Genomic DNA, 21,222 nt, shown 5'->3' on the forward strand with positions numbered 1-21,222 from the left:
TCGCAGCTCCGTCTTCCTGAGTCCTATAGCCGATACAGCTGTATGCGCTGCATACACAGCGTTAGACAGCTTAGGGAGAGCACTTTATAGCAGTCCTTTTAAGGGCTCCAACCGGCAGGGTCAGAGAGCCATAGGTGACAGGTCCTGCAAACAGCAACAGCGTCTGTGTAGCCCAGGTCAGGGATTTCCTACCTGCATTTCACCATTAGGAGGGAATAGAAAGGCAGTCTTCCATTCCTCTACCCAGAGCACCACAATCCTGCCACTGTACCCTCTTGTCCTCTGCACACTCCAACTGATAACTAAGCCATTATACTAGCAAACACTCAGTGTACCTAGTGGCATCCTATACGTGGCTATTGGACTTTGCTATAGTCCCACTAGTGCAAAGACATTTGCAGAGCGCGTCTGCCTGCATTGCACACTACAACTCATTCTAACCAAGCCATTATACTAGCAAACACTCAGTGTACCTAGTGGCATCCTATACGTGGCTATTGGACTTTGCTATAGTCCCACTAGTGCAAAGACATTTGCAGAGCGCGTCTGCCTGCGTTGCACACTACAACTCATTCTAACCAAGCCATTATACTAGCAAACACTCAGTGTACCTAGTGGCATCCTATACGTGGCTATTGGACTTTGCTATAGTCCCACTAGTGCAAAGACATTTGCAGAGCGCGTCTGCCTGCGTTGCACACTACAACTCATTCTAACCAAGCCATTATACTAGCAAACACTCAGTGTACCTAGTGGCATCCTATACGTGGCTATTGGACTTTGCTATAGTCCCACTAGTGCAAAGACATTTGCAGAGCGCGTCTGCCTGCGTTGCACACTACAACTCATTCTAACCAAGCCATTATACTAGCAAACACTCAGTGTACCTAGTGGCATCCTATACGTGGCTATTGGACTTTGCTATAGTCCCACTAGTGCAAAGACATTTGCAGAGCGCGTCTGCCTGCGTTGCACACTACAACTCATTCTAACCAAGCCATTATACTAGCAAACACTCAGTGTACCTAGTGGCATCCTATACGTGGCTATTGGACTTTGCTATAGTCCCACTAGTGCAAAGACATTTGCACAGCGCGTCTGCCTGCGTTGCACACTACAACTCATTCTAACCAAGCCATTATACTAGCAAACACTCAGTGTACCTAGTGGCATCCTATACGTGGCTATTGGACTTTGCTATAGTCCCACTAGTGCAAAGACATTTGCAGAGCGCGTCTGCCTGCGTTGCACACTACAACTCATTCTAACCAAGCCATTATACTAGCAAACACTCAGTGTACCTAGTGGCATCCTATACGTGGCTATTGGACTTTGCTATAGTCCCACTAGTGCAAAGACATTTGCAGAGCGCGTCTGCCTGCGTTGCACACTACAACTCATTCTAACCAAGCCATTATACTAGCAAACACTCAGTGTACCTAGTGGCATCCTATACGTGGCTATTGGACTTTGCTATAGTCCCACTAGTGCAAAGACATTTGCAGAGCGCGTCTGCCTGCGTTGCACACTACAACTCATTCTAACCAAGCCATTATACTAGCAAACACTCAGTGTACCTAGTGGCATCCTATACGTGGCTATTGGACTTTGCTATAGTCCCACTAGTGCAAAGACATTTGCAGAGCGCGTCTGCCTGCGTTGCACACTACAACTCATTCTAACCAAGCCATTATACTAGCAAACACTCAGTGTACCTAGTGGCATCCTATACGTGGCTATTGGACTTTGCTATAGTCCCACTAGTGCAAAGACATTTGCAGAGCGCGTCTGCCTGCGTTGCACACTACAACTCATTCTAACCAAGCCATTATACTAGCAAACACTCAGTGTACCTAGTGGCATCCTATACGTGGCTATTGGACTTTGCTATAGTCCCACTAGTGCAAAGACATTTGCAGAGCGCGTCTGCCTGCGTTGCACACTACAACTCATTCTAACCAAGCCATTATACTAGCAAACACTCAGTGTACCTAGTGGCATCCTATACGTGGCTATTGGACTTTGCTATAGTCCCACTAGTGCAAAGACATTTGCAGAGCGCGTCTGCCTGCGTTGCACACTACAACTCATTCTAACCAAGCCATTATACTAGCAAACACTCAGTGTACCTAGTGGCATCCTATACGTGGCTATTGGACTTTGCTATAGTCCCACTAGTGCAAAGACATTTGCAGAGCGCGTCTGCCTGCGTTGCACACTACAACTCATTCTAACCAAGCCATTATACTAGCAAACACTCAGTGTACCTAGTGGCATCCTATACGTGGCTATTGGACTTTGCTATAGTCCCACTAGTGCAAAGACATTTGCACAGCGCGTCTGCCTGCGTTGCACACTACAACTCATTCTAACCAAGCCATTATACTAGCAAACACTCAGTGTACCTAGTGGCATCCTATACGTGGCTATTGGACTTTGCTATAGTCCCACTAGTGCAAAGACATTTGCAGAGCGCGTCTGCCTGCGTTGCACACTACAACTCATTCTAACCAAGCCATTATACTAGCAAACACTCAGTGTACCTAGTGGCATCCTATACGTGGCTATTGGACTTTGCTATAGTCCCACTAGTGCAAAGACATTTGCAGAGCGCGTCTGCCTGCGTTGCACACTACAACTCATTCTAACCAAGCCATTATACTAGCAAACACTCAGTGTACCTAGTGGCATCCTATACGTGGCTATTGGACTTTGCTATAGTCCCACTAGTGCAAAGACATTTGCAGAGCGCGTCTGCCTGCGTTGCACACTACAACTCATTCTAACCAAGCCATTATACTAGCAAACACTCAGTGTACCTAGTGGCATCCTATACGTGGCTATTGGACTTTGCTATAGTCCCACTAGTGCAAAGACATTTGCAGAGCGCGTCTGCCTGCGTTGCACACTACAACTCATTCTAACCAAGCCATTATACTAGCAAACACTCAGTGTACCTAGTGGCATCCTATACGTGGCTATTGGACTTTGCTATAGTCCCACTAGTGCAAAGACATTTGCAGAGCGCGTCTGCCTGCGTTGCACACTACAACTCATTCTAACCAAGCCATTATACTAGCAAACACTCAGTGTACCTAGTGGCATCCTATACGTGGCTATTGGACTTTGCTATAGTCCCACTAGTGCAAAGACATTTGCAGAGCGCGTCTGCCTGCGTTGCACACTACAACTCATTCTAACCAAGCCATTATACTAGCAAACACTCAGTGTACCTAGTGGCATCCTATACGTGGCTATTGGACTTTGCTATAGTCCCACTAGTGCAAAGACATTTGCAGAGCGCGTCTGCCTGCGTTGCACACTACAACTCATTCTAACCAAGCCATTATACTAGCAAACACTCAGTGTACCTAGTGGCATCCTATACGTGGCTATTGGACTTTGCTATAGTCCCACTAGTGCAAAGACATTTGCAGCACGTCTGCCTGCGTTGCACACTCCAACTAATTATAACTAAGTTGCATTGTCAGGGATATTTATTCTTTATTATTCTGCTGTTAATAAAGCTAGACCACCACTGCAATCTTCACCACCTCTCAATTTTTACTACCACATTTTCAGTCCACAATCTTGTCGCAATCAACATGAGTGGCAAAATGACAGATGCTGGTGGAAAGGGGAAGAGGCGTGGTGGAAAAGGCAAAAAAGGTTTTGTCCGTGGGGAAGGTGGCAAAGCTCCATTATCATCTGCTGAAGAGAGACCATCTACCAGCAAAAGTAAGATGTCTACTACTTACCGTGGACAATCCGATGTGCTCCCTTTTTTACGGACACGAACAACAGGAAGAAAGGTAGATGATGGGCAAAAAAGGAAAATGCTTGAATGGATCTCAAGTGGTCCAACAAGTGCCCTCTCAGCCACTTCAAGTACCGCATCCAAAAAACACCAGTCCTCTGAGTTGTCATCCCAATCACACTTGATTTCTCCCAGCTCTGAAGTCTCCATCAGCCCTGCACAGTATGGTGGAACTGAGATGGCTGAGTCTGCAGAGCTGTTCAGTCACACTATAGCCTGGGAATCAGAGGTCTGCTCCCAAGCTACAGTGAGTACAGAACAGGAAATGGTCTGCAGTGATGCCCAGAACCTTTGTGACTCAGATTCAGGCCGTGAGGACCAAGTTTCTGAGCATAATGTTGACCCTTTGTCACAAACTGTAACACCTGTGGTTATAGACAATGAGGAACATACTGATGAAGATGAGACGCAGATACCCGATTGGGATGACAACTTAAATATTCCGTCAGGGCAAGAAGAGGCTCGGTCTGAGGGGGAGGGGAGTGCAAACACAACAATTGATGATGACGTTCTAGATCCCACCTACTGTCAACCCCCAGTCAGGCACTCGAGGAGGTCAACAGAGGCGGTGGAGGAGGATGCAACCGACGACGAAGTTACCTTGCGCCTTCCTGGACAGAGTCGGAGCACTGGTAGCACGTCTACAACTGCATCCTCAGCCACCACTCTGCCTATGAGCATTATTCGGGGTGGATCAACAGGTCGCATGGCCTCTAAGCCTTGCCTAGCCTGGTCCTTTTTTCACATCGAAAAAGATCGCCCAACTCATGTGATATGTAACATTTGTCATGATTCTCTTAGTAGAGGTCAAAAGCTCAGCAGTTTGACAACTTCTTCCATGAATCGTCACATGAATAAATATCATAAGTCCCGGTGGGAAGCTCACCGTGCTGCAATGCGGCCTAGCGGAGCGAACCATCCACCGCCCGCCCCTTCCACTGCATCCGCGCGCTCTTCATCTTCTAGGACTGTGGGGACAGCTGCCACACCTGTTTTTCCACGCAAAACTTCCACCACTGTAACCGCAACAGGCAGTTTGCTTGTAAGGTCGTCAGTTGGTTTGGAAGGGGAAACAAGTGAGTGTGTACAGCTCTCTCAGACATCGATAGCACCAACGTTGGATGAAGGCAACATCATGTCTCCGCCTGCACTTTCCTCACAAACCTGCATTTTTCCAGGGACACCCTACTCAACACCGTCTACACACAGCAGCCAGATCTCTGTCCCTCAGATGTGGTCAAATAAAAGGCCACTTCCTCCGACCCATGACAAAGCTAAGAGGTTGACTCTATCCCTCTGTAAGCTGTTGGCTACCGAAATGCTGCCTTTCCGCCTAGTGGACACACAGGATTTTAGAGACCTTATGTCTGTCGCTGTGCCCCAGTACCAGATGCCTAGTCGCCACTACTTCTCTAAGAAAGGTGTGCCCGCGCTACACCAGCATGTCGCACACAACATCACCGCTTCCTTGAGAAACTCTGTGTGTGAACGGGTGCATTTCACCACCGATACTTGGACCAGTAAGCATGGACAGGGACGTTACATGTCGCTGACTGGGCACTGGGTAACTATGGTGATAGATGGTGAAGGGTCTGCTGCACAAGTCTTGCCGTCCCCACGACTTGTGTGTCAATCCTCTGTCTGTCCAAGTTCCGCCACTGCTTCTGCATCCTCCACCTCATCTGGGTCCTCCACCTCCGCCCCAAGCCTGCCTGGTCAGGCCACCAGCGTTCTCACTGCGCAGAAGGAATCACGCACCCCTCATTACTATGCTGGCAGCAGAGCGCAACGGCATCAGGCGGTCTTTAGCTTGACATGTCTTGGTAATAAGAGTCACACAGCTGAGGAGTTGTGGTCAGCTTTGCGGTCCGAGTTTAATAAATGGTTGTCTCCACTCAAACTGCAGCCTGGTAAGGCCGTGTGCGACAATGCTGCAAACCTGGGTGCGGCACTTCGCCTGGGCAAGGTGACACACGTACCTTGTATGGCTCACGTGTTGAACCTTGTCGTGCAGCAATTTTTAACACACTATCCCGGCCTAGATGGCCTTCTGAACAGGGCACGAAAACTGTCAGCTCACTTCCGCCGTTCAAGCGCCGCAGCAGAGCGACTTGCATCGCTCCAGAAGTCTTTCGGCCTGCCGGTTCATCGCCTGAAATGCGATGTGGCGACACGCTGGAATTCAACTCTCCACATGTTACAGCGACTGTGGCAGCACCGCAGAGCCCTGGTGCAATACGTCATGACGTATAGCCTGGGCCAACGAGATGCAGAGGTGGGGCAGATCACCCTGATGGAGTGGTCTCAGATCAAGGACCTATGCACCCTTCTGCACAGTTTCGACATGGCGACGAATATGTTTAGCTCTGACAATGCCATTATCAGCATGACGATTCCAGTCATTTACATGCTGGAGCACACGCTAAACACTATTCGGAGTCAGGGGGTGGGACAACATGAAGGGGAGGAACTACAGGAGGATTCATATGCGCAAGGGACAACAACATCACGAAGGTCCAGACGTTCATCATCACCAACGCAGCAGGCATGGGACCATGGGGGACAGGGATCGACAAGGGCGCATAGTAGCAGGCGAAATGTTGAGCAAGGTGCAGGAGAACATGAAGAAATAGAGGACGAACTGTCCATGGACATGGAAGACTCAGCGGATGAGGGAGACCTTGGTCAAATTTCAGTTGAAAGAGGTTGGGGTCAGATGTCAGAGGAAGAAAGAACGGGTAGCACCTCTATGCCACAAACACAGCATGGACTTGGTCCGCATGGCTGCGCAAGACACATGAGTGCCTTTTTGTTGCACTACCTCCAACATGACAGTCGTATTGTCAAAATTAGAAGTGATGATGACTACTGGATTGCCACACTATTAGATCCCCGGTACAAGTCCAAATTTTGTGACATAATTCCAGCCATAGAAAGGGACGCACGTATGCAGGAGTATCAGCAGAAGCTGTTACTAGATCTTAGCTCGGCTTTTCCACCAAACAACCGTGCAGGTGCAGGGAGTGAATCTCCCAGTTGTAACTTGACAAACATGGGACGGTCTCGTCATCTTCAACAGTCTACCCGTACCAGTAGGACCTTTTCTGGTGCCGGTAACAGCAATTTTATGGAATCTTTTCATAATTTTTTTAGACCCTCTTTTGCAAGGCCACCAGAGACAACAAGTCTGACACATAGTCAACGGCTGGAGAGGATGATACAGGAGTATCTCCAAATGAACATCGATGCCATGACTGTGCAACTGGAGCCTTGCTCCTTTTGGGCTTCAAACCTACAAAAATGGCCAGAGCTCGCAACTTACGCCTTGGAGATTTTGTCGTGTCCAGCTGCCAGCGTTGTCTCTGAACGTGTATTCAGTGCTGCTGGGTGTGTGCTGACAGATAAGCGCACGCGTCTGTCCAGTGACAATGTGGACAGACTGACGTTCATCAAAATGAACAAGTCATGGATCCAGAAGGAATTTACTACCCCTGTGTCATCCTGGGGAGAGTAAATGCTTGTGGATTTGGAATGTGCTTGATGCAAATCAAAACATCCTGTTTGCAACTAGGGCCCAAGTGCTGCCACTGATGGGGTGGGTGTCTGTGTGGCCCAATTTTTGGAAAAAAGGGAGACTCCGCTTGGAGTAACCCTTGCTTACATTGTTTTTAAAAGAAGCCAAGATGAACAAGTCATGGGTCAGCAAAGACTTTGCTACCTACCCCGGTGTCATCCTGGGGACGGCTAAGAATAGCGTATTTTTGAATGTGCTTGATGCAAATCAAAACATCCTGTTTGCAACTAGGGCCCAAGTGCTGCCACTGATGGGGTGGGTGTCTGTGTGGCCCAATTTTTGGAAAAAAGGGAGACTCCGCTTGGAGTAACCCTTGCTTGCTGTGTTTTTAAAAGAAGCCAAGATGAACAGAGCTGGGATCAGGAAAGACTTTGCTACCTACCCCGGTGTCATCCTGTGGACGGCTAAGAATAGCGTATTTTTGAATGTGCTTGATGCAAATCAAAACATCCTGTTTGCAACTAGGGCCCAAGTGCTGCCACTGATGGGGTGGGTGTCTGTGTGGCCCAATTTTTGGAAAAAAGGGAGACTCCGCTTGGAGTAACCCTTGCTTGCTGTGTTTTTAAAAGAAGCCAAGATGAACAGAGCTGGGATCAGGAAAGACTTTGCTACCTACCCCGGTGTCATCCTGGGGACGGCTAAGAATAGCGTATTTTTGAATGTGCTTGATGCAAATCAAAACATCCTGTTTGCAACTAGGGCCCAAGTGCTGCCACTGATGGGGTGGGTGTCTGTGTGGCCCAATTTTTGGAAAAAAGGGAGACTCCGCTTGGAGTAACCCTTGCTTACATTGTTTTTAAAAGAAGCCAAGATGAACAAGTCATGGGTCAGCAAAGACTTTGCTACCTACCCCGGTGTCATCCTGGGGACGGCTAAGAATAGCGTATTTTTGAATGTGCTTGATGCAAATCAAAACATCCTGTTTGCAACTAGGGCCCAAGTGCTGCCACTGATGGGGTGGGTGTCTGTGTGGCCCAATTTTTGGAAAAAAGGGAGACTCCGCTTGGAGTAACCCTTGCTTGCTGTGTTTTTAAAAGAAGCCAAGATGAACAGAGCTGGGATCAGGAAAGACTTTGCTACCTACCCCGGTGTCATCCTGTGGACGGCTAAGAATAGCGTATTTTTGAATGTGCTTGATGCAAATCAAAACATCCTGTTTGCAACTAGGGCCCAAGTGCTGCCACTGATGGGGTGGGTGTCTGTGTGGCCCAATTTTTGGAAAAAAGGGAGACTCCGCTTGGAGTAACCCTTGCTTGCTGTGTTTTTAAAAGAAGCCAAGATGAACAGAGCTGGGATCAGGAAAGACTTTGCTACCTACCCCGGTGTCATCCTGTGGACGGCTAAGAATAGCGTTTTTTTGAATGTGCTTGATGCAAATCAAAACATCCTGTTTGCAACTAGGGCCCAAGTGCTGCCACTGATGGGGTGGGTGTCTGTGTGGCCCAATTTTTGGAAAAAAGGGAGACTCCGCTTGGAGTAACCCTTGCTTGCTGTGTTTTTAAAAGAAGCCAAGATGAACAGAGCTGGGATCAGGAAAGACTTTGCTACCTACCCCGGTGTCATCCTGTGGACGGCTAAGAATAGCGTATTTTTGAATGTGCTTGATGCAAATCAAAACATCCTGTTTGCAACTAGGGCCCAAGTGCTGCCACTGATGGGGTGGGTGTCTGTGTGGCCCAATTTTTGGAAAAAAGGGAGACTCCGCTTGGAGTAACCCTTGCTTGCTGTGTTTTTAAAAGAAGCCAAGATGAACAGAGCTGGGATCAGGAAAGACTTTGCTACCTACCCCGGTGTCATCCTGTGGACGGCTAAGAATAGCGTATTTTTGAATGTGCTTGATGCAAATCAAAACATCCTGTTTGCAACTAGGGCCCAAGTGCTGCCACTGATGGGGTGGGTGTCTGTGTGGCCCAATTTTTGGAAAAAAGGGAGACTCCGCTTGGAGTAACCCTTGCTTGCTGTGTTTTTAAAAGAAGCCAAGATGAACAGAGCTGGGATCAGGAAAGACTTTGCTACCTACCCCGGTGTCATCCTGTGGACGGCTAAGAATAGCGTATTTTTGAATGTGCTTGATGCAAATCAAAACATCCTGTTTGCAACTAGGGCCCAAGTGCTGCCACTGATGGGGTGGGTGTCTGTGTGGCCCAATTTTTGGAAAAAAGGGAGACTCCGCTTGGAGTAACCCTTGCTTGCTGTGTTTTTAAAAGAAGCCAAGATGAACAGAGCTGGGATCAGGAAAGACTTTGCTACCTACCCCGGTGTCATCCTGTGGACGGCTAAGAATAGCGTATTTTTGAATGTGCTTGATGCAAATCAAAATATCCTGTTTGCAACTAGGGCCCAAGTGCTGCCACTGATGGGGTGGGTGTCTGTGTGGCCCAATTTTTGGAAAAAAGGGAGACTCCGCTTGGAGTAACCCTTGCTTGCTGTGTTTTTAAAAGAAGCCAAGATGAACAGAGCTGGGATCAGGAAAGACTTTGCTACCTACCCCGGTGTCATCCTGGGGACGGCTAAGAATAGCGTATTTTTGAATGTGCTTGATGCAAATCAAAACATCCTGTTTGCAACTAGGGCCCAAGTGCTGCCACTGATGGGGTGGGTGTCTGTGTGGCCCAATTTTTGGAAAAAAGGGAGACTCCGCTTGGAGTAACCCTTGCTTACATTGTTTTTAAAAGAAGCCAAGATGAACAAGTCATGGGTCAGCAAAGACTTTGCTACCTACCCCGGTGTCATCCTGGGGACGGCTAAGAATAGCGTATTTTTGAATGTGCTTGATGCAAATCAAAACATCCTGTTTGCAACTAGGGCCCAAGTGCTGCCACTGATGGGGTGGGTGTCTGTGTGGCCCAATTTTTGGAAAAAAGGGAGACTCCGCTTGGAGTAACCCTTGCTTGCTGTGTTTTTAAAAGAAGCCAAGATGAACAGAGCTGGGATCAGGAAAGACTTTGCTACCTACCCCGGTGTCATCCTGTGGACGGCTAAGAATAGCGTATTTTTGAATGTGCTTGATGCAAATCAAAACATCCTGTTTGCAACTAGGGCCCAAGTGCTGCCACTGATGGGGTGGGTGTCTGTGTGGCCCAATTTTTGGAAAAAAGGGAGACTCTGCTTGGAGTAACCCTTGCTTGCTGTGTTTTTAAAAGAAGCCAAGATGAACAGAGCTGGGATCAGGAAAGACTTTGCTACCTACCCCGGTGTCATCCTGGGGACGGCTAAGAATAGCGTTTTTTTGAATGTGCTTGATGCAAATCAAAACATCCTGTTTGCAACTAGGGCCCAAGTGCTGCCACTGATGGGGTGGGTGTCTGTGTGGCCCAATTTTTGGAAAAAAGGGAGACTCCGCTTGGAGTAACCCTTGCTTGCTGTGTTTTTAAAAGAAGCCAAGATGAACAGAGCTGGGATCAGGAAAGACTTTGCTACCTACCCCGGTGTCATCCTGTGGACGGCTAAGAATAGCGTATTTTTGAATGTGCTTGATGCAAATCAAAACATCCTGTTTGCAACTAGGGCCCAAGTGCTGCCACTGATGGGGTGGGTGTCTGTGTGGCCCAATTTTTGGAAAAAAGGGAGACTCCGCTTGGAGTAACCCTTGCTTGCTGTGTTTTTAAAAGAAGCCAAGATGAACAGAGCTGGGATCAGGAAAGACTTTGCTACCTACCCCGGTGTCATCCTGTGGACGGCTAAGAATAGCGTATTTTTGAATGTGCTTGATGCAAATCAAAACATCCTGTTTGCAACTAGGGCCCAAGTGCTGCCACTGATGGGGTGGGTGTCTGTGTGGCCCAATTTTTGGAAAAAAGGGAGACTCCGCTTGGAGTAACCCTTGCTTGCTGTGTTTTTAAAAGAAGCCAAGATGAACAGAGCTGGGATCAGGAAAGACTTTGCTACCTACCCCGGTGTCATCCTGTGGACGGCTAAGAATAGCGTTTTTTTGAATGTGCTTGATGCAAATCAAAACATCCTGTTTGCAACTAGGGCCCAAGTGCTGCCACTGATGGGGTGGGTGTCTGTGTGGCCCAATTTTTGGAAAAAAGGGAGACTCCGCTTGGAGTAACCCTTGCTTGCTGTGTTTTTAAAAGAAGCCAAGATGAACAGAGCTGGGATCAGGAAAGACTTTGCTACCTACCCCGGTGTCATCCTGTGGACGGCTAAGAATAGCGTATTTTTGAATGTGCTTGATGCAAATCAAAACATCCTGTTTGCAACTAGGGCCCAAGTGCTGCCACTGATGGGGTGGGTGTCTGTGTGGCCCAATTTTTGGAAAAAAGGGAGACTCCGCTTGGAGTAACCCTTGCTTGCTGTGTTTTTAAAAGAAGCCAAGATGAACAGAGCTGGGATCAGGAAAGACTTTGCTACCTACCCCGGTGTCATCCTGTGGACGGCTAAGAATAGCGTATTTTTGAATGTGCTTGATGCAAATCAAAACATCCTGTTTGCAACTAGGGCCCAAGTGCTGCCACTGATGGGGTGGGTGTCTGTGTGGCCCAATTTTTGGAAAAAAGGGAGACTCCGCTTGGAGTAACCCTTGCTTGCTGTGTTTTTAAAAGAAGCCAAGATGAACAGAGCTGGGATCAGGAAAGACTTTGCTACCTACCCCGGTGTCATCCTGTGGACGGCTAAGAATAGCGTATTTTTGAATGTGCTTGATGCAAATCAAAACATCCTGTTTGCAACTAGGGCCCAAGTGCTGCCACTGATGGGGTGGGTGTCTGTGTGGCCCAATTTTTGGAAAAAAGGGAGACTCCGCTTGGAGTAACCCTTGCTTGCTGTGTTTTTAAAAGAAGCCAAGATGAACAGAGCTGGGATCAGGAAAGACTTTGCTACCTACCCCGGTGTCATCCTGTGGACGGCTAAGAATAGCGTATTTTTGAATGTGCTTGATGCAAATCAAAACATCCTGTTTGCAACTAGGGCCCAAGTGCTGCCACTGATGGGGTGGGTGTCTGTGTGGCCCAATTTTTGGAAAAAAGGGAGACTCCGCTTGGAGTAACCCTTGCTTGCTGTGTTTTTAAAAGAAGCCAAGATGAACAGAGCTGGGATCAGGAAAGACTTTGCTACCTACCCCGGTGTCATCCTGTGGACGGCTAAGAATAGCGTAGTTTTGAATGTGCTTGATGCAAATCAAAACATCCTGTTTGCAACTAGGGCCCAAGTGCTGCCACTGATGGGGTGGGTGTCTGTGTGGCCCAATTTTTGGAAAAAAGGGAGACTCCGCTTGGAGTAACCCTTGCTTGCTGTGTTTTTAAAAGAAGCCAAGATGAACAGAGCTGGGATCAGGAAAGACTTTGCTACCTACCCCGGTGTCATCCTGGGGACGGCTAAGAATAGCGTATTTTTGAATGTGCTTGATGCAAATCAAAACATCCTGTTTGCAACTAGGGCCCAAGTGCTGCCACTGATGGGGTGGGTGTCTGTGTGGCCCAATTTTTGGAAAAAAGGGAGACTCCGCTTGGAGTAACCCTTGCTTACATTGTTTTTAAAAGAAGCCAAGATGAACAAGTCATGGGTCAGCAAAGACTTTGCTACCTACCCCGGTGTCATCCTGGGGACGGCTAAGAATAGCGTATTTTTGAATGTGCTTGATGCAAATCAAAACATCCTGTTTGCAACTAGGGCCCAAGTGCTGCCACTGATGGGGTGGGTGTCTGTGTGGCCCAATTTTTGGAAAAAAGGGAGACTCCGCTTGGAGTAACCCTTGCTTACATTGTTTTTAAAAGAAGCCAAGATGAACAAGTCATGGGTCAGCAAAGACTTTGCTACCTACCCCAGTGTCATCCTGGGGACGGCTAAGAATAGCGTATTTTTGAATGTGCTTGATGCAAATCAAAACATCCTGTTTGCAACTAGGGCCCAAGTGCTGCCACTGATGGGGTGGGTGTCTGTGTGGCCCAATTTTTGGAAAAAAGGGAGACTCCGCTTGGAGTAACCCTTGCTTACATTGTTTTTAAAAGAAGCCAAGATGAACAAGTCATGGGTCAGCAAAGACTTTGCTACCTACCCCGGTGTCATCCTGGGGACGGCTAAGAATAGCGTATTTTTGAATGTGCTTGATGCAAATCAAAACATCCTGTTTGCAACTAGGGCCCAAGTGCTGCCACTGATGGGGTGGGTGTCTGTGTGGCCCAATTTTTGGAAAAAAGGGAGACTCCGCTTGGAGTAACCCTTGCTTACATTGTTTTTAAAAGAAGCCAAGATGAACAAGTCATGGGTCAGCAAAGACTTTGCTACCTACCCCGGTGTCATCCTGGGGACGGCTAAGAATAGCGTATTTTTGAATGTGCTTGATGCAAATCAAAACATCCTGTTTGCAACTAGGGCCCAAGTGCTGCCACTGATGGGGTGGGTGTCTGTGTGGCCCAATTTTTGGAAAAAAGGGAGACTCCGCTTGGAGTAACCCTTGCTTACATTGTTTTTAAAAGAAGCCAAGATGAACAAGTCATGGGTCAGCAAAGACTTTGCTACCTACCCCAGTGTCATCCTGGGGACGGCTAAGAATAGCGTATTTTTGAATGTGCTTGATGCAAATCAAAACATCCTGTTTGCAACTAGGGCCCAAGTGCTGCCACTGATGGGGTGGGTGTCTGTGTGGCCCAATTTTTGGAAAAAAGGGAGACTCCGCTTGGAGTAACCCTTGCTTACATTGTTTTTAAAAGAAGCCAAGATGAACAAGTCATGGGTCAGCAAAGACTTTGCTACCTACCCCGGTGTCATCCTGGGGACGGCTAAGAATAGCGTATTTTTGAATGTGCTTGATGCAAATCAAAACATCCTGTTTGCAACTAGGGCCCAAGTGCTGCCACTGATGGGGTGGGTGTCTGTGTGGCCCAATTTTTGGAAAAAAGGGAGACTCCGCTTGGAGTAACCCTTGCTTACATTGTTTTTAAAAGAAGCCAAGATGAACAAGTCATGGGTCAGCAAAGACTTTGCTACCTACCCCAGTGTCATCCTGGGGACGGCTAAGAATAGCGTATTTTTGAATGTGCTTGATGCAAATCAAAACATCCTGTTTGCAACTAGGGCCCAAGTGCTGCCACTGATGGGGTGGGTGTCTGTGTGGCCCAATTTTTGGAAAAAAGGGAGACTCCGCTTGGAGTAACCCTTGCTTACATTGTTTTTAAAAGAAGCCAAGATGAACAAGTCATGGGTCAGCAAAGACTTTGCTACCTACCCCGGTGTCATCCTGGGGACGGCTAAGAATAGCGTATTTTTGAATGTGCTTGATGCAAATCAAAACATCCTGTTTGCAACTAGGGCCCAAGTGCTGCCACTGATGGGGTGGGTGTCTGTGTGGCCCAATTTTTGGAAAAAAGGGAGACTCCGCTTGGAGTAACCCTTGCTTGCTGTGTTTTTAAAAGAAGCCAAGATGAACAGAGCTGGGATCAGGAAAGACTTTGCTACCTACCCCGGTGTCATCCTGGGGACGGTTAAGAATAGCGTATTTTTGAATGTGCTTGATGCAAATCTAGCTGTGAAGTGTACAACTGGGGCCCAAGTGCTGCCACTGAAGGGGTGGGTGTGTGTGGGGCCCAATTTTTGGAAAAAAGGGAGACTCCGCTTGGAGTCACCTTGCGGTGTTTTACATGACTTTAGAAGGGCGTGCCATGCCTATATCTGTGTGTCCTCCTCTTTTTCCTTGTCCAGCTGTTTTGTTTTCGCATGAGTACATGTCCTTGTCACTTTCCCATGTGTTTGTGTTGTGTTGTGAGTTGTTTGTCACCTTTTGGACACCTTTGAGGGTGTTTTCTAGGTGTTTTACTGTGTTTGTGATTGCCTGCCATTGTTTCCTATGGGCTCGAGTTCGGTTCGTCGAACGTTCGACGAGCCGAACTCGAGCCAGACCCCCCGTTCGGCGAACCGCCTCGAGCCGAACCGGGACCGGTTCGCTCATCTCTAATCAACACACTGAGTCTAATTAATCTAGCAAGGTCATTCTCTCCTGGGCTACTTGTTAATGTCTTTGATCACATGCTATAGGGGAGCCAGTGTTATTCGCTTCTTTACTGTATATGCCATTAATGCCAGCTATAGTTTACCTAGACAGGTGTGGTGAAGTGTTGTGATACAAACTAACTGGTGTTTGGTGTTTGTTGTTGTGCATTATTTTTGTGAGCAGTTGTGGTATTAACCTTTGCTGTCTTTTTGTTACTGCCTTCCTGCTCTTGCTTTTCTCCTTAGTCTCTCACTCTTTATTTTTGTGAGTTTGTAGTGTGTCTGAATTTTGATTTTCCCATCTGTTTTAATCTGTGTTTCAATCATACTCCAGCCCTTTCGTTCCCTACGGGGGATAACATATTAGATCTGGTCCGGAGAATAGCAAGGCACAAGTCTCTGGAATCTCCTCCTTCAGGGATAATCCAGAGGTTATTGATAGCCTAGGGTCTTCTAGCATGAGGAACAGTATAGGAGCCATCTGTCCCTTGTTATCCTGCAGTCACATTGTGACAATCACTCAGATTATTTATTGTAGCACATTTCAGAGAACTGGTATTACTGGAGAGATATCTTGGATACAGGAATGGAAGGTCTGAATTAACAAAGATGTAACTCTTAGATCTCAAAATTAGAAAACAGATTCAGAATATTTTTTACCCTAGTTTATTTTCTGCTGTTATGGTTTAAAAAAAAAAAGTACTTTCAAAGTAATATCATTAAATAATAACATTGTGCTTTATTTTTAGCAGATGACTGTGTCGGGAGTTCAGTTGGACCTCTAATATCTTCAGAATTTAAAACAGATGATCAAAGTATCACACATGATACATATGAAGAGTCTGCTGGTGTCCTAGATATACCTCCAGTCCTTCCTAGGAAAGAACTATCATCTGATCTTTTCAAACAAGTCCAAAATTCCGATCATCAAAAAACTCACACTGGGGAGAAGCTATTTTCATGCTCAGAATGCAGTAAATGTTTTACTCAGAAATCAGATCTTGTTATACATTACAGAATTCATACAGGGGAGAAGCCATATTTGTGTTCAAAATGTGGGAAATGTTTTATTCAGAAATCAGATCTCTTAAAACATCAAAAAATTCATACAGGAGAGAAGCCATTTTCATGTTCAGAATGTGGGAAATATTTTATTCAGATATCACATCTTGTTAGACATCAGAAAATTCACACAGGAGAGAAGCCATTTTCATGTTCAGAATGTGGGAAATGTTTTATTCAGATATCAAATCTTATTAGACATCAGAAAATTCACACAGGGGAGAAGCCATTTTCATGTTCAGAATGTGGGAAATGTTTTATCGATAAATCACATCTTGTTACACATCAGAAAAATCACAAAGGGGAAAAGCCATTTTCATGTTCAGAATGTGGGAAATGTTTTATTCAGATATCAAATCTTGTTAGACATCAGAAAATTCACACAGGGGAAAAGCCATTTTCATGTTCAGAGTGTGGGAAATGTTTTATGCAGAAATCAGAACTTGTTTTGCATCAAAGATCTCACACAGGGGAAAAGCCATTTTCATGTTCAAAATGTGGGAAATGTTTTATTCAGAGATCACATCTTGTTACACATGAGAAAATTCACACAGGGGAGAAGCCATTTTCATGTTCAGAGTGTGGGAAATGTTTTATTCAGAAATCAGACCTTGTTAAACATCAGAAAATTCACACAGGGGAGAAGCCATATTCATGTTCAGAGTGTGGAAAATGTTTTATTCAGAAATCAGACCTTGTTAAACATCAGAAAATTCACACAGGGGAGAAGCCATTTTCATTTTCATGTTCAGAGTGTGGAAAATGTTTTATTCAGAAATGGCAACTTGTTAGGCATCAAAGATCTCATACAGGGGAGAAGCCATATTCATGTTCAGAATGTGGGAAATGTTTTATCCATAAATCACATCTTGTTACACATCAGAAAATTCACACAGGGGAGAAACCATTTTCATGTTCAGAATGTGGGAAATGTTTTATTGAGGAATCGAAACTTGTTTTGCATCTAAGATCTCACACAGGAGAGAAGCCATTTTCATGCCCAGAATGTGGTAAATGTTTTACTAGGAAATCAGGTCTTGTTTACCATCAAAAAAATCACACAAAATAAACCATTTTTATGTTCTGAATGTGGAAAATGTAATTTTCAGAAATCAGATCTTGTTAAACATGTGAAGAAGCCACAAAGGGAATGAACGTTTTTCATGTTGTGAATAACTGAAATGTTAAGGCCCTGTGCGCACTTGCCGGTTTTTGCCGCGGATTTCCTGCGGTTTTGCTGCATGTTATGTTCATAACATTTCTACAGTGATTCACCAGCAAAACCTATGGGAAAAAAAAATCCTGTGCGCACTATGCAGATTTTGACAGCTGCATGTTTTTTATTTAGTTACACCAGGGTATGTTTTCACAATTTTTTCCTTGGTTTCTCTTTGTCTTATGGCCAGTGTGAACATGGTCTCACAAGCTCCATGTATACCATCTCATACTCCGGCTCACTTTTTTGTTTTTATGTAGTTTTTTGTATTCAGTACAAACAGGGACTGGCCCCCTTTTCAGTGAGCTGGGCATTTCATTCTGTGCATCCCCTGACTGTGTGTCCTGTTGGGACCCGGTCACTCTCACCCCTTAGCCACATTGAGGCCTATTTTAGACCCATGGTAAGGTTTGAATATTAGAGAGTGTAGGTACTATCCCAACTGGGTACACCTTGACGTTTGGTGGGATAGCTTTATGCTTTTTTTGATCAAAAACAGTGTTTACTAAGTACCCTATGTTTATATGCACTATGCTTTTATTTAGTTACAGCAGGGTATGTTTTCACAATTTTTTCCTTGGTTTCTCTTTATCTTATGGCTAGTGTGAACATAGTCTCACAAGCTCCATGTATACCATCTCATACTCCGGCTCACTTTTTTGTTTTTTTGTTTTTATGTGGGATTCCCGCAGCAAAAATAATTGCATGTCACTTCTTTTCCGCAGGTAGCTGCGGCATTTCACTCCATTGACTACAATGTTATCGTGAAATCCAGGAGGGAATAACGCAGGTAGCAAATTCTGTGCGGTTCATTGCGTTTTCCTGTGTTATTCCCTCGGGTATTTCTCGTTTTTGGGACATAATGTTTCATCGCTGCCTGCGGTTTGCAGGGAAGTGATGTCATTATGACAGGAAGAGGAAGCGGAGCAGAGAGTAAACACACAGAGATCACAGACATAGAATACACACACATCTCACTCACACAGACACAGACATATAGAATACACATAGAAATCAAACGGACATATAAAAATAAATGCGGGCTCCGCTGTATTTTTACCTTCCAGCCGAGGTAAGCACACAGCGGCAGCCCGGTATTGTCAGGCTGGGGAGGGCAAGGGGCAGGGTTAATGCCCGCCCCCTCCCTCCCCCCTCCCGCAGCTGAGAATATCAGCCCGCAGCTGCCCCGGGACTGTTGCATCCATTATGCGGCATTCCCGGAGTGTCCCCAGGTCTTCCAGATGCCGTGATGCGGTGGCTATCCAGGTAATAAGGAGTTAAATGACAGCGGATCGCTGCCATTTAAGTCACTGCTTTTAATCATGGCAGTGTCTATGAGACAGCTTTCATGATTAAAACCCGTAATTAAGGTGAAAAAACACACACACCGAGAAATCCTTTATTTTAAATAAAACACAAAAAAGCCCATTTCACCTCTTTATTAACCCCTCCCAAACACACAGCTCCAGCGTAATCCATGTCCTACGATGCTTGCATCAAGCCGCGACTGACACTGTACAGAATGCAGCCTCGCAACAAGCCTGCAGAGAGGTAACCACAGGTCATTTCCCATGGCTGGTAATGTGAACACACTACCGCTGGGGAGAACTAGAGTGATCTATCTATCTATCAAGAAAATTACTTTTTTTTTTTTTCTCAATGTGCTTTATTGCATTGAATGCATTAAAACATATGTACCAACCTGCAGAAAAACTGCACCGAAACCGCACGAAAAACGCAACAAAACGCATGCGGATTTCGGTGCATTTTTTTGTGGGGGTTTTTTTCTGCGGGTGCAGTAATCTTTCAGTGCCTGCGGAATTTTCTTACTAAAATTCCGTTTTCCATAGCGCACAGGGCCTTAACTGGTAACTCAAGCCTTGCCAACCTTCAGAAAACCAACAGAGCGGAGCAGCCATTCTTGCTTTCAGAATTTGGCAAATGTTTTATATCATTAATCAGGTCCTGTTGTCAGATGAGTCACACGGGAGAAGCCATCATGATGTACTATAATTCAAAGGGTTTTTATCCAAAAAGCAGCTACACTTGTTCAAGTAAGAATTGGTGAGGGAAAGAACCATTTTCTTTCTTTTTAAACTTACTGCATTTTTCGGACCATAATACACACCCAGGTTTTGAAGAAGGAAAATAGGGAAAAAGATTGAAGCAAAAAATGTGGTCATGACGCTCTGTTATGGGGGGGAATCTGCTGCTTACAATGTTATATTACAGGGTTAATATCCCCCAATTTTGAACACAATGTGTTTTTTTTTTTTTACTTTTCCTTTAAATAGTGCAAATCTGTGGCTGCCTTTTATATTTACTAAAGCAGTGGAGAGCCGCAGATTAGTGAATTTTTTAAATATAATCCAGTACCAAAACTTTTAGAAGTCTGCCCCGAAAGGATTTTCCAGGTTGTGAGATCCCACAACCCTCAGTGATCACTCTCATAGTGAAAGAATGAGCTCTATAACCCCAGCACCCACGACTTTATTTTCTAAACAGCGCAGCCCCAGATTCGAGATAGGAACTCTTAAGTATATCACATGGTATATAATTGCATTTCCAAACTTGTTTTGTTAATAATGCTTGTAAAATATATATTCTTCATGCCTGTCTTTCTTTGTTGTTTAGATGTGATGATTTTACCTCAGAACCTCTGGAGTTGAGGCAGAGCTATAGACATTTTGCACAAAAATAGTGACCGAGTGTTGGAAAATCCCAGAGATTGGCAGTGCGTGTTCTTATCTGACAGTTTTCCATTTCTGCAGCAGTGGACTCTATGACCCTGGCAAACTGTCAGTTTTTCCTCTCAGTTGTCAGCCTCTGACTTCCTTTATAAACATTACCCTGGGTTGCTTTGGGTGCTGTTTATAGTTGTTCCTGGCTGTAGTCTGCAGCGTTCTTCTCCTTTTGTTGTTCCAGAGACTTCTGTGGTAGCTGCTAAGATAAGTGTTTGACTTTTGCTATCTCGGCTCAGGTGGTAGCATTTGTGTTTCCCCTGTATTGTTTTCTTTTGTCTCCTTTAGCATTAGTGGTGTTGACGAAGAGCTCATACCCACGATCCTTACTTTAGGCATGAGCTCTTTCCCTGGAGTGAACTAAGTGACACCTCAAAACCCCATTGACTCCAGCCCTTACAAGGGCAGTACCAAACTGAGCCTAAGTGAAATGGCCCTAAAAAAAGGGCGTCAGTTAGTCCACTCCAGGGAAAGAGCTCATGCCTGGTCGCGGACAGCCACCTGACTCACCTATGTTGATGACCCCCCTCCAACAACTGACCCGGATCTAGATATGGGTGAGACCAACCCTTATTATCAACTGTGTGACTGCACATTGTCTTTTATCATTGATCTGGATGTATAACCTTTAGGCGAATATGAAATCATGAATATTGTTGTTATAATCATACCCACATAAATTTAGCCATAGGACACCGCTGTGACCTGGATTTTTTTTTCTCTCGGGTAATGATTAATGTTTCTGGGAAAATATATATGGATATATGTCTTTTTTCTTGATGAAACACCAATTTTATATACTGTATCAGTAGGTCATAATGAGAGGTTTTTTGTTCCCACTGCAACACACCTATTTTGGACGTATAAACACACAAAACTGGCT

At 45.6% G+C, this 21,222-nt stretch overlaps 1 protein-coding gene across 1 annotated transcript in view; it reads left to right on the plus strand.

Annotated features, from left to right (window-relative positions):
• Positions 1 to 20,448, plus strand: part of LOC142260648 (uncharacterized) — a gene marked incomplete at its 5' end in the record, with an annotated part of 65,970 nt that extends 45,522 nt beyond the window's left edge. The window contains one exon of the mRNA XM_075332034.1: positions 16,319 to 20,448. Coding sequence (XP_075188149.1) covers positions 16,319 to 17,451 — 1,133 coding nt within the window. The remainder of the gene's footprint in view (positions 1 to 16,318) is intronic.
• Between the last annotated feature and the right edge of the window lie 774 nt (positions 20,449 to 21,222).

Source organism: Anomaloglossus baeobatrachus, unplaced genomic scaffold (assembly GCF_048569485.1).
Source record: "Anomaloglossus baeobatrachus isolate aAnoBae1 unplaced genomic scaffold, aAnoBae1.hap1 Scaffold_154, whole genome shotgun sequence".
Lineage (NCBI taxonomy): Eukaryota > Metazoa > Chordata > Amphibia > Anura > Aromobatidae > Anomaloglossus > Anomaloglossus baeobatrachus.